The sequence below is a fragment of the Fusarium pseudograminearum genome, chromosome 2 (assembly GCF_000303195.2).
Source record: "Fusarium pseudograminearum CS3096 chromosome 2, whole genome shotgun sequence".
NCBI lineage: Eukaryota > Fungi > Ascomycota > Sordariomycetes > Hypocreales > Nectriaceae > Fusarium > Fusarium pseudograminearum.
In genome coordinates, this window is record NC_031952.1 from 5,856,078 (window position 1) to 5,869,014 (window position 12,937).

The window sequence follows — 12,937 nt, forward strand, 5'->3', positions numbered from 1 at the left end:
GATGCCAGCATCAACACGTGGATGTGTATCATCTACAGTGTTGTCAAGAGACTATTGCAACGTTGCCTGAGCTGCGTCTTCGGAGAAACTGATGCACAATCTTCCAATAAGGATCGTCTGGTAGGAGAAATGAGTTGGAGGGTTCTCACACCATCTTCTGTACCCCATAATGGGGCAGAATTCAGGCCGAACCTTGAATCCCAAGCTACATTTGGGTACATGTGCCCAATGGTTAAATGTCGCACTACGGCTCATGTACCCGTAAGACATTGTAGATTGAGAGAACAAGAAGTGCGTCCATCATGGGACGAGAGCAAAATGCATTCTTGATCCCACCGCTTCCTCATGCAAAATCGTTGGACCTCACTAACTGTTCATTCACATGTATTGCTCAACAACGAGCGATGGATCTGGATGCCCCTGGACATAAATAAATTTAGCGGCTGTAGCGGGGTCGTGACCCTGTGGGACGGCTAATACAGCCTCAAAGCTTAGCTGGGTTAGAAGTTACGGGGTCTCCAATCTCAGCAGGTGTCTGCTAAATAGGTCTCCAAATATCCCACAATTAGACCTGGTCTACAATTATCTCATTCCATGGGATCATGATTGAATAGACTCTTAGAAAGAAAGGGTCAATTGGAATGAATTGGTGTCACTGCATCGGACAAACAGACTGCAATTGCCGGTCGCTGGTCGCCGAATGATCAACAATACCGCTAATCCAGCCGTGCTACGGTACATGCAAAAGCGCCTAGAGGTACATCTTCACCCAAGACATATACACGGTGTTGGCATCTTTTCCACCAACAACCTGACAGGGCTGCAGTTTGATCCATTTTTGACAAGCGATCGTCAATAACTCTCGGACCTTCAGAGACGTTCTCTGCAGCATAGCGTAGATGGAGATCTTGAGTCTGGTCGAGCTTGTCTAGGTAGTTGGGACCTTTGCTTCACGCATGTCTTACTGCAAGTGTACATGTGGTTGTCAGGCCAAGAAGTTAGCTACGACACAAGTAATACCCTACACAGGAAACATCTTTCTTGACGAGTGTCGAGTTTCTGCGTAGCATGTCATGCTGATGTGTGTCACTATATAGAATCTCCGAATGTCGTGGTAGAGTCGCCATACGAATGTGGTGCCAAGTACATGTTGACCTGCCCGATGGTGGCGTTGCGCCCCATGTACCGGCCTGCACATGAATTCTGACACCTCAGATTAAGTTCGATCTCGCACATGTTCCTCAAGCCAAGCACGTTGGTTGTGTTGGTCGTGTTGGTCGCGGCTGGACATGATCGCCAAGAATGCTCGGCATTAAGTCAAATAGTTACATGTTCTTCAAGCACATTGAACTGGCTTTGTAAAATGTATATTCATCGCTAGAGCGTTGGGAACTGATCTATCTGGGTATCGTAGTTCCGACTACAGAGCTTGCGCCCTGGCCCAGCCTTCCTCTAACCACATCCTTCCTCCTAGAATCCGACGCTTTGATCCAAGGATCCTCACTTCTTCTTGTCCTCAGCAGACTTGACGGCATGTTCAAAGTCCACATACGACTTCTTGAGCTTTTCGTGGGCTCTATCGACAACGTCAAGCTGAATTCTAGTCTCTCGCCATATGACGTCCGATTTGCCGTGGGGGTTAAGCGCCTCGTCGTCCTTGGCAGCGCTCGAAAGCTTTGAACGGACTCGATTCTTAGTTGACGGCCCTTGAGGACGTCTTGCAGGTTGTCTCGCGAAGATGGGTGCAAGACGCGGGGTGCCTATCGTGTTGCGAGGGATGTCGGTTTGGTAACATGGAAACGGATGCGGAAGGGATTCGGGAGCTAAATGGACTGGTCAGCTGATGATAGAGAATAGCCTCCAAATGCCTTACCAGGTTTCTCTTGGCCTTGGATTCGTGCTTTTGCTTCCTTGCTGTACGTGAGCTCCCAACTCAACGGATGCACCAAGGGGGCCTCGTATTCCTTGTTCGGGAGCGGTTCGGGGAGCGGCGCTGGAGCGGGATCCAGCAGCTTCTTGACACGCTCGAGATCGTCTCCCGTCAAAGATAGGGTTTGGACGATCGATTTGGGCGTGTCGGAAATTTGCGAGGGCGGTATTTTGGTCGGGGGCCGGCACGTAGCCTCCCAATACAACCTGGAGACCTTGGTCATCTTGGTCATGGCTGAGTTGTAATGTCGAACGATGGGGAGGGTTCGGAATAGCGAGCGCTGTGTTGTGTTGCGATGCGACGGGATCGTTGGTCTAAGATTGTGAGCAAGAATCTCAATACCGAGCAAATAGCATTCGTTAAGTAGCGATCCCACGACAGAAGGAAGGGGCAACGACTGCTGATGCAAATGCAGATGCAATTGCGATGCGGAGACAAAGGAAGGCAGCAGGCGGGAGACAGCAGCGCCATTGATGTTTGTTTTGTGCAGTGGCATGGCAGTGCCAAACTACTAAAGAAGGCAGCCAGCCGACAGCCTGAGCAATCCATCGTTTTGGTGTTTATAGGCATAACATGGCAGCTGGCAGCTTCACGGCACTGCAAAGGCTGCGCCTGTCGCAAATACACAGCGATCACGAGCATACAAAGCCAGTGCCATATTGAACAGTCAGTTATAGTAGGTACGGTATAGCAAAGCCAACGTTTTACGCGGTATCTCGTTCGTCTCGATGGGCAGTCGGAAAGATGGTTCGTTTACGCGTCGCGGTCCATGACGTCAATAGCAAGGCTGCATTACAGAGATAAAGAGATTGCCTGGCTCATGGAGCTCACTTATTTTGAGGTCTGGATTGGAGGCAAGAGGTGATTCGTAGCCCAATTCGACTGGTGTAGAGATGTATGGGCACATCATGGTGGGTTGAGCGAGATGGAGAGGGCATTCGCTTCGGCTATTCAGCGGCAGTAGATTAAAGTATGCACTAACAATTTCCCCAGTAATGGATAAGTCTAGTGCTAATGACGGCCCGTATGGCGCAACTCTGTCGCGCTCAATTCCATGGCCATTAAACCAGCGCTTCTTTGTCCCCTCAAGCGCCTCAAACAATAATTGTGCCATGTTCTTTCAGTCGCCCATGACTGGGAGGATACCTGACAGCGACCTGTATCTGACAGACAAATAAAAGAATGAGATACGTACCCAACAAATACAGCTTCGACTGAAGGCCACCCCCTCCAATTGACCCATCAATTGTTCAACAATGGGTTTCGCATGCGACCCTTGTTCCATTCGAAAAATAAAATGCCACGAAGGATTACCTTGTCAACAATGCTCAGCCGCTTCTTTATCGTGTACTTATGATAGGAAGCGTAAGAAATCTGGGCCCAAAGGTCCGCGGAAGCGCACAAAAGAGGCAATTAAGCAGACTCAGCATCAGCAGTCTGGCAAGCGCACGAGACAGGAAACCACTGACAGTGAGCCTGACGTTGCAGATGCGATTGCAACCTCTTCATCCCTAGACCAGACGAGGGCGCATTCGAAGACATGTGATCCTTCAAACAGTCGGGATGGCGACAGATCCAATAGCCCTCCCAGCATTGTATCACCACAGCCCGATGACCGAGTCTCGCTCTCGTCACTGACCTATTATTTGAACATATACAACAGCTGTCTGTACGTCGTATGGCCCATTGTAGACCACCAGAAACTCGTTCAGCGTCTGCACCAAGGCGACAACAAGATCGCATACGCCCTTGCCACTTCAATATGCTCAGCAACAATAGCCCAACTTCAGCTACCACCAGATGAGCATGGCAATTCCTCGCACTCGATGGCATATGAGGCTGAAAAGACAAGACTCATGCTAGACTATCCCAAGCACCAAACAGTCGACGCATTGCTCACTTGCTTCTTCCTTCACGCCTTCTACGCTAATACTGGAAAGATCACAAAGTCCACATTGCTTCTGCGGGAGGCCATCGCCCACGCCCACATTCTTGGGCTACATCAAGATTTGTTCTACACTGAGTTGGATGCTGAGACGATTCAATACCATCTTCGTATTGCATGGGTTTTATTTATAACAGACAGGTCGGTATCCCTCGTCACATTATCATTGTCATGGTTCAACCACTAACACAAACCCAGAGCTCACTCTTTGCAACAAGACATACCCCCAACATTCAAGCTTAGCCCAACACTCCCGCAGCTTCAATCGCAACATGAACCTGGCCCTGGTTCGGCCTTTCGTAGCTTATGCAAGCTTTTCCAGACCTTTGATGATGCCTGTCCTTCGGGTGTCAGCTCGAAACAAATTGGTCTTCTCGGTGCTATAAGTTCTCAATTGCAGACGAGGCACCCTCTACCACTCTGTGAAAATGAGGTTCAGAGAGCCGACATCGTGGTCACCGATTCCTGGCTGAGGGTCGTGCTATGGAAGGCCGCGATTCCATTTGTAGATGCCAACACAGATCCGTTTGATCAAAACCTGAGCGTGTCATTTCCCGCATCTGTGGCTCATGATTTACTGTTGAGACTGACTACTCTGTCATCGTGCGCTCTAGAAACTCATGGTCCTGGAATGGTAGCTACCCACCTGGTCCATACAGGAGTTCCGTAATGCTGACCAAAACCAGGCGTCAAAGTTATTCGAAGTTGCAAACTCGGTTGCAGACGTCCTTATCTGCGCCCCAGAACTTGCGACTGTGGACACGGTGCATGTCGGACCATGGGATATCTTGGCTGGTTTGAGCCGCTTAATTGCATCGCTACGTACAACCGGGAACTCTACGCTTCTTACCTTGTTGCAAGAGAAGATGGTGGCGTGCGCTCCGTACCAAGCCCAGCCAGGAAGGTTATTGCAAATTACTGATGTATCGGATGAGGATCTACACGAAGAACGTAGTCGCACGGGCGAATGAGGAAGCAATGTATTATCTAGCTTATGTCTGTGAACCAACCAGGCAAATGAAAGCCTCAAAGGGGCGTATGTAAATCACATCCTGGGACAGATCAATCTCCGGGTAGTTGGACAGCAAAACCTTGCTCGACTGTAGACCGGTCGAAGCAGGTACCGGCCAGGGAATCTCTCGATCTCGGAAACTGCAAACGACGATAAGCTTTTGCTTCCCGTTAGATCGACCATACGCAAAGATATCGCTATTCTCCGCGTCAAGCAACTCAAAGTCGCCATAGACAACAATATCCTTGAGCTCTTTCCGTAGCGAAAGGGAAGATCGCCAGTAGTCAAACACACTACCCTTTGTGTTGAGTTGGGCTGCTGCGTTCCACTGTTGGTGGTCGTCGTTGACTCTGATCCAGGGCTTGCCTGTCGTGAACCCAGCATTGGGCGAAGAATCCCACTGAATCGCTGTTACTACATCTCCATCTATTATGAGATCTCATACTAACTTGTACCGGTGTTCTCGCGTGATCTCGCGCCTTAAGCTGGTACTCCTTTCGTGCAAGCTCTAGAACCTTTGGGTCGGAACCCGTTGTTCGCTTCAGCCTGGGAAAATGTCAGGCAGAACAGTTACAGTAGCAACTCATGATCTTACTCTTCCCAATGATTCAAGGTTTCTACATCACGATGCTCAGTCATTTCCCAATCTGAAGGCATGTTGGCCATGCCCAATTCTTCGCCTTGATACACAAAAACAGTTCCGCTTTGAAAGCAGAGAAATGTCGACAACATCTTGGCCGACAACTCACGGTGTACGGGCTTATCAGATACCCATCGACTGATGGAGCGCGATTGGTCGTGGTTCTCAAGGTAAAGAGCGTTCCAGCCCTTGTTGTTGTACATGAACGTCTGCCATTTATTGACAATCGTCTTGAGCTCTTTCATTTCCCATTTCTTTGCGGAGAATTTCCCTTGGTCACCATGATCCATGTCGACGCTGTAAAAGTAGTCAGCCGATGAGCCCTTGGTCGACCGACAGTGCGTCATCATCTTACATCTCAAAGTTAAAGATCATATTCAGCTCGCCGCGGCTTTCCCCAACACTCTTGATGATTTCTTCGGGGTCTTGAACTGCAGGCATCTCGCCGACGGAGAAGGCATCGTACTCTTTGAGGATAGAGCCAATGTCGCGAAGATACTCGTGAAGTCGAGGGCCGCAGGCGTAATGGTCGTGACCAAATTGGTACTCGGATCCCGGAACCTTGATGGGAGCATCGGGTAGTCCCTCCGATTTACTAATAAAGTTGATAACATCCATTCTGAACAGTCAGCATATTTTGAGTAACTGTTAGACTGGCACATACCGAAAGCCGTCGACGCCCTTATCTAACCAGAAGCGAATGACGTCGTGTACGGCTTCGCGCACAGGTGCGTGTTCCCAGTTGAGATCAGGTTGCTCTTTGGCGAACAGGTGAAGATAGTACTCATCAGAAGCTGGGTCATATTCCCACGCACTGCCTGTGTATCAGATTAGTGACTTGATAAAAAAAAATATGATGATCGAATCATCTACCTCGAAAGTAAGAGAGCCAGTTGTTTGGTGGGTGTCGCTGCCCGTCTTCGTCATATCGAGGCTTCCTCCAGATGTACCAGTCCCTGTAAGGATTATCTCGCGACGACTTGGACTCTTGAAACCACTTGTGCTGTTGATCTATGAGCATTTCAAACCGCATTTTGTTCAAGTTGCCATACCTGATCAGAAGTATGGTTGACAACAAGATCCATCAGCAGCTTCAACCCTCTCGAGTGTAGGCCCTCGATCAATCGTTCAACGTCAGCCATAGTTCCATACTGAGGATCAATGTCGCGGTAATCGGCGACGTCGTATCCCATATCAATTTGGGGCGATGGATAGACGGGACATAACCAAACAATGTCAACGCCAAGTTGCTTGAAGTAGTCGAGTTTCTCGATTACGCCCGGGATATCACCGATGCCATCTCCATTGGTGTCTTTAAAGGACGAAGGGTAAATCTGGTAAACCGACGCCTCCTTCCACCAGGCTGCAGTGACGGGACTGTGGGTATTCTGGATCGCGGGAGACATGTTGATTGATTACAGTCTTGGAATATTGGACAACAAGGGCTGAATAACAGGATAGCTGTTGGGCATGACAGATCGAAGTGAGGAGACAAAGATGAGCGTCATGTGTCAGCGCACGCTTCGTATGCATGATGCATTGATGTGTGTACCAATCATCATTTCCCCAAACCTCCCAGAAAGCATTCCAAAAAATGTTAATTACTGTTTCGCTCGAGAACGAGATTGCTTTCTTTGGATAAATCATGCGCCAGTCATGTCGTCAAGCTGATCACAGGATATCAGCGTCTTGGTTGTTGGGCTGTTGAGAAATTACCCTATAGACATGTTGATAGAGGCGCAATAAATTACAGTCTATATAATTTTGATTTGCTCGCCGATCCGCAACAATAGCTATTCCTCCAAGTTTGGAGATCTCCCCGAATAGCTCAGCTGGAAGAGCGTTCGACTGTAATTGTTATATGTCATCGAAAGGTCACTTGTTCGATCCAGGTTTCGGGGAGCTGTTTTTTTTTGCCTTTTTCCATCTGTGAACCCTGCCCCTGCTTCCCCGCCACACCACAAACTCTGAAGTATGAGAAAAGTTACACAACCGACAATGTTGTTGCTATCTCTACTACGTTTTCATCTATTCAAATAATCTTCCATCGAGGTAGATTCATAGAGTATATATTTTTATTTCAACATTAACAACTCATGTCTTCCCCTCCAGTTCGAGTTGGCAGCACGCAAATAAACTCCAGGTGTCGTGGGGACGCATTGATTACAGACTGTAATAAAGGGAGGAACTTTAAAAAAGCTTCTATTTAACCTTACATATTTATTATTCCACAAGCTGAAGGCCCAGCCTTCTCAATTTACTTAAGAAATTGTCAATAAAGAATCTCAAAGTGATATCAAAGTTTCCCAACAATAACTAACTTTCTCAGTAAGATCACATGCGCTGTGATAGAAGAAGCTTCTTCCAGGCTTTACGCACAGTAGCTGTTTCTTCCTTCTGCAGCACATTGACCTGTCTGGCCTTCCCCTACTCTTGTCTTTCTTCGACTTTTATCATCAGGACTATTATTACTCTCTCATTGGTACAAGATCGTCGATTACCATGAGTGATACCTTTCACAAATTTGTCGAGCTTCCGACGGAACTCAGGCACTTGATCTGGGAGGCCGCCTTCGATCGTCTACCGGGTGTGCAAATTCTTGAGGTTTGCATCTCCCACCCCTCCAACAGAAATGCTCGCCGCAACGACCCCTACACACTGCAACTCGCACTGCCCAAAGTCAAAGATAAACAGCACCACCTCGGAACCCCTCGGTCGCGATGGTGGCTGAATGGAAATCCATCAAAATGTCTTGCCGACCACAGGTTGTGGATGGCTTGTAGAGAGTCACGACGTGTCATACAGCGGCTGAATAAAAGTGAAGAAATTCATTTCTTCACACACGATAAACAGTTACTCGCAATGCGACCGTATCGAGACCTGTCACTTATCCAAGACAACGTATTTGCGTGGGCTGACTGCGTAGAGCCCGGGACTCTAAAACCACACCAAGTCGCCTTCGAGTACGACTCGTCTTGGTCTACGTCCAAAAGGGAATATGGAGACCGCTTCTGGCTTCGTATAATCGGATCAACTGCCATTAGATTTGCTTTACATGTTGAAGCAAGTGAAGGGTTATCGATAGTCGACTACAGTTTGGTCCGTCGATCTGCGGGTACATGTGGACTCGATGGTCGTGCGCAAGAGTCTTTGGTATCCTTCTATGCCGGAGGATACAAGCTCGTTCAAGTTGACATGCGATGCAACGACAGCATGGAACTGGAGTTGGTAGGATGGGAGTACATCGAACCTGAAGATGGAGAATCAGTCGCGTTAACATCGATCGACATACTCAACAAAATGGGACACTTGATTGAGAGACAATTTGATCTAGCCAGGAGAGGAAGTGTGCTCCAGCAAGTAAAGCTTTTGGCACTAGAAGAATGTTGAAGAACAACATGTACGAAAAACTGCCGAAATATGTTCACTATTGTTTTCCTATCCTAATCTTCTGACATTCTAAAAAAGCTCCCTATGTACCCTATGGAAACCCATACATGCAATTTTACTCTCATCCAGCTATATGCGCTTTAAATAACACGAACCCGTTGGTTTCGGTTCCTGGACTACCTGGCACCGACCCTTGTTGGCCTCTACTAGTCTTCCTATGGTCACGAATAGACCATGACCTAGACCATCTCTCATCTAAAGCCCCCGTGTACTCATCATTGGGAGGAAGTAAAGAGCCACCCACCAAACAGCCACCAGTCGGAAGCTTGTCTGGTCACTCTTACGATCGCGGCGAATGAGCATGTGCGCCGCTACCAGAGCCCCGGTGACCATGGGTAGCATGCAGCCAATAGCTCCAAGACCCCAGTAGAAAGGGCAGATTACAGACCAAATGCATACTCCCGCAGCTGTGATCCAGCGTGTCGGTGCGTCGCCAAGAATTAGAGGGAAAGTTTGACGGTCGATCAGCTTGTCACCCTCCTGATCGCGCAAGTCCTGGACCTGAATGGTGGTGAAGACCAAGGCAGCACAAATCAGGAACCAGCCCAGACCCTTGTTTGTGAACTCGAACTTGACATCCGGGTTGGATTGAATGGCCATCACTGCGATACGAAGGGTTGCCACACGGTTGGTGTTGATACCGCAGGCGTTCATAAGAGCACGCTGCCACCAGCTCTTGTCACCCCAGGCACGCTCGTTGTAGAGCCAGGTGCAGAAGAGGTAGAAGCACGTCTCTTGCCACCCACCCATGACGGTAAAGCATAGCGCTAGCAGTGAAGCAATAGCTACCAGTTGCCATCGGTGGGTCAGCTCAGGTGAGATACGGCCAGCTGGGATAGGTCGCCAGGGCTTGTTTGCGCCATCTTCAATGACAGATTGAGGTTGACGCTGGTTTCCGAGATTGAAACATAGCGTCAAATGCCACGTGAAGTAGAGGGCCACAAGGATGCCTTTGCCCATATCAGCCCAGTGAATGTCTGCATTGCAGATGGCACCGGGGCCGGCGAGAATCCCTGCGATGGCAAACGTGGTATTGATGCCCGTGGAGGTGGGCATATCACTCTTTGTGAACATCCATATTGTTTCGCAGTGGTAAGCGAGTCTCTGCATGAAGCTCGACTTGTCCTCTTGTGCATTGCATGCTACCTTGTGTCAGTCACATGTGGGAGTGGATGTTGTTGGTCCAGGGGTGTTTACCTGAATGTTGGGTCGCTTCCTTGCGTTCCGTACATTGCATTGAACTCTGTCGCAATGAAAAGGGCGCATTATGGCGCTTGGTAACGGTGACAGACTTGCTAGACATTGTAAAGACGATTAACGAAAAAAGGATATGCAATAATAGATAGAGAAGCTCAGTTAAGAACCAGGATAGATTTTCAAACCATTTTTTGGTGACAAGATGCCACTACTTATTCATTCCACTCGAACCCGATACCGTCATAGTCAGTGCTCGTAAACCCCCTTAGATTCTGTAAGGAACGCGTACAAGCCTGGAAAAACTCAACATGACCGAGGCTATGGGGTTTCAGGTTCCGAACTAATAACGATCGTCCCAGTGAGTTCTGGGAGTCTTTGATAAACCGTTGAGCTAGTCAAGGGTTAGTGGTGAGGGCCACTTGTAAATGTAACGGTTCCCGGCTCCTGGTTCAATGGAGCCTGTGGAAACTAGGGTCCGGCGTGCCGGGTCAAGGTTCGAACCATAAGGAGGATCGGCATAGTGGAAATCTAACGGATGAAAAATGAACCAGGCAATTGGACATGGAACGAGATACTGAGCGGTGAGAGCTGTTATCTTGTAATTATGGGCTTGGGAAACACGAGGGAAATGTTCAAGGCTTCGACAGAATTTTCCATGACGAATGACAACCCATGGAACCGTTTACGGATGTGTTCCTCCCGGGAAATTGGGCCTTCTACGTAGTATTATTATGTGAAAGTCCCGATGTTCTCCCAAGTACAGAGTAGTAGGCACGAATAATGAGCATCGGCACAGGCTGCGCTATTCATTCATGATTGGAAAACTTTCGCTTCTTGAGTCATAGGCTGACGATTAAGTGGCACCTTGAAAAGCTTGTCATGGTCAAAGACTTGGTCAGAGTGCTACTCTGAGCGAGGTATGTCTAAACTGCCGTGCTTGGCGGGTACCAGGAACATTGGCCTTCCAAGGCTCAGGGTACGAGACGAAAATAAACAGCCGAAGAAGCCTAGTCTAAGTGACATAAGCTGACCTAATATTTTGTCTCTCTTGCCCTCGGCAGTCAAGTGTTTCGTTTCGTACCCTAAAACGTGTAATTTATGAGAATGCACTACAACATCACATCTCATGCGTGGAGAGCCACCGTGTCGGGAGCATAATTGGGGATGCTTCGATGCATGATCTTAATGTTCTTTTTCTTCTAATTTCTGTAGACCCTGTAAGCATAACTTACCTTTACGATCATGTCGTCAAAATAAATTTTCTCTCATATGTTGTAAATTTCAAAGATCAGCAGAGTGAAGGTGAGCAAGCACAGCTTAAAAATACATGAAAGTCAAAAGGATAGGCTCAAAATTATTCTATCTAGGTATCCAACGCCAATGGTATATAGTAGTAACACATTCTGCAAATTATCTAAGAATCCCAAATTGGTCCAAATGCCGGCACACCCAAAGCCTGCAGGTCCAAGACAAGATCTATTGTGAGCTTCGGATTGGAGATTACAATTACAGCCTCACTCTCCGTCTTTTTGTATAGATCAAGGACTGTAGGGAGAGTATTCGGTCTTCCCATTGTTGAAGTGTTGTGGATGTGCGCGTCATCACCCATCTCCTCAATGATAGAAGCGATATTTGGTCCGTAGGTTTTGAATGGGTCCCTAGTTGACCAGAATAGAGTTACCCGGGTCTGCTTCGCTAGGATGACCGGAAGACAAGGTGCAATACCCGAGCCTGTAGCTACCAGGACGATGCTCTTGAACATGGGTGCAATGCGCAAGACACCGCATGTTGGTGTACGACGGACATAGACATGTCGGGGAGGGTCATTGATAAGCTTTTTGGTCCAATCGCCAGCGTTGGAAATGACAAGCGAAAACCCGTGTTCCTTCGGGTTGTTAACGGTCGCGAATGCGTGCCACTCCATCAAAGGCCGCGACGATAGTCGAATAGTTGTGCCAGGTTGAGGGTTGGTGTAGTCGAAGTACATCCGAAGAGCGTGTGATGAGAGTCGTTCTGACTGGACCTCTACCTTTCGGCAGTTGAGCCATGTAGAAACAACGCAGCAAGTCGCAATGAAGACGAGCCAGATATTGGCGCTGCCAAATACCGAAGCGGCAAGGGAGTGGCCAGGGGCAGTATTGAGTTTTGCTTCCAGAATTGTCATGCACCATAAGAGGGCAAGAGTAGACCAACCCGCAAATCGATGAACAGCCTCAAAGGCATTGTGCATCTTGGCGCGAATAGTTGGGTAGGACATGGCCAGTATCGCTACGAGCAAGCAATCCAGCATGTACACCACGACGATATGCGCCCACATGACGCCATCACGGTGTTTGGCGATGTGAACGTCTCTGGTCTTCTGGATTGAATATAGAATGAACCAGAATACTGCCGCCACACCGCAACCGCTGTGCAGGCCGCCGAGGTGGTAGATCTTACCCGCTCGCTCTCTCATCCATAGCGGCCAGGTTGTGGGGATAGAAGTGAAAATTCGATAGAGGCCGTTGACGATGTGCTCTTCTCGAATGGCGATAGAAACAACAAGGTTGATCGAGGTTGCCAGACCACAGGTCGTAGGGTTAGGGTTACCATTGAGCCACCATAGCCAAAAGAATATGACGACGCCAGCAAGGTTGGAAAGGAAAACGGCGGTAAAAAGAATGCGATATTCGGAGGAAATAAACCGCATAAAGCGGGTGAGCGACAGGCACGCAGGCCGTCTGGAGGACTGCTTCTCGGCAGAAACCATGGCGATTAAAATGG

At 48.5% G+C, this 12,937-nt stretch overlaps 6 protein-coding genes across 6 annotated transcripts; 2 read left to right on the top strand and 4 right to left on the bottom strand.

Moving 5' to 3' along the window:
* Positions 1-1,500: 1,500 nt before the first annotated feature.
* Positions 1,501-2,426, bottom strand: FPSE_06069 (uncharacterized protein; the record flags this gene model as incomplete). The annotated part of the gene is made up of 2 exons (XM_009259187.1): positions 1,501-1,823; positions 1,874-2,426. 2 exons carry the CDS (start codon positions 2,424-2,426, stop codon positions 1,501-1,503), a joined length of 876 nt encoding a protein of 291 aa, XP_009257462.1.
* Positions 2,427-3,186: 760 nt separating this feature from the next.
* FPSE_06070 (uncharacterized protein) lies at positions 3,187-4,545 on the top strand (the record flags this gene model as incomplete). The annotated part of the gene is made up of 2 exons (XM_009259188.1): positions 3,187-4,016; positions 4,074-4,545. The coding sequence occupies 2 exons, from the start codon at positions 3,187-3,189 to the stop codon at positions 4,543-4,545; spliced, it is 1,302 nt and encodes a 433-aa protein (XP_009257463.1).
* Positions 4,546-4,867: 322 nt separating this feature from the next.
* On the bottom strand, positions 4,868-6,933 carry FPSE_06071 (uncharacterized protein; the record flags this gene model as incomplete). The annotated part of the gene is made up of 7 exons (XM_009259189.1): positions 4,868-5,287; positions 5,337-5,433; positions 5,483-5,824; positions 5,883-6,146; positions 6,192-6,345; positions 6,401-6,530; positions 6,580-6,933. The coding sequence occupies 7 exons, from the start codon at positions 6,931-6,933 to the stop codon at positions 4,868-4,870; spliced, it is 1,761 nt and encodes a 586-aa protein (XP_009257464.1).
* A 1,096-nt stretch (positions 6,934-8,029) lies between these two features.
* FPSE_06072 (uncharacterized protein) lies at positions 8,030-8,917 on the top strand (the record flags this gene model as incomplete). The annotated part of the gene is made up of 1 exon (XM_009259190.1): positions 8,030-8,917. The coding sequence occupies one exon, from the start codon at positions 8,030-8,032 to the stop codon at positions 8,915-8,917; it is 888 nt and encodes a 295-aa protein (XP_009257465.1).
* A 255-nt stretch (positions 8,918-9,172) lies between these two features.
* On the bottom strand, positions 9,173-10,280 carry FPSE_06073 (uncharacterized protein; the record flags this gene model as incomplete). The annotated part of the gene is made up of 2 exons (XM_009259191.1): positions 9,173-10,119; positions 10,175-10,280. 2 exons carry the CDS (start codon positions 10,278-10,280, stop codon positions 9,173-9,175), a joined length of 1,053 nt encoding a protein of 350 aa, XP_009257466.1.
* Positions 10,281-11,588: 1,308 nt separating this feature from the next.
* Positions 11,589-12,923, bottom strand: FPSE_06074 (uncharacterized protein; the record flags this gene model as incomplete). The annotated part of the gene is made up of 1 exon (XM_009259192.1): positions 11,589-12,923. One exon carries the CDS (start codon positions 12,921-12,923, stop codon positions 11,589-11,591), a length of 1,335 nt encoding a protein of 444 aa, XP_009257467.1.
* Positions 12,924-12,937: the final 14 nt, after the last annotated feature.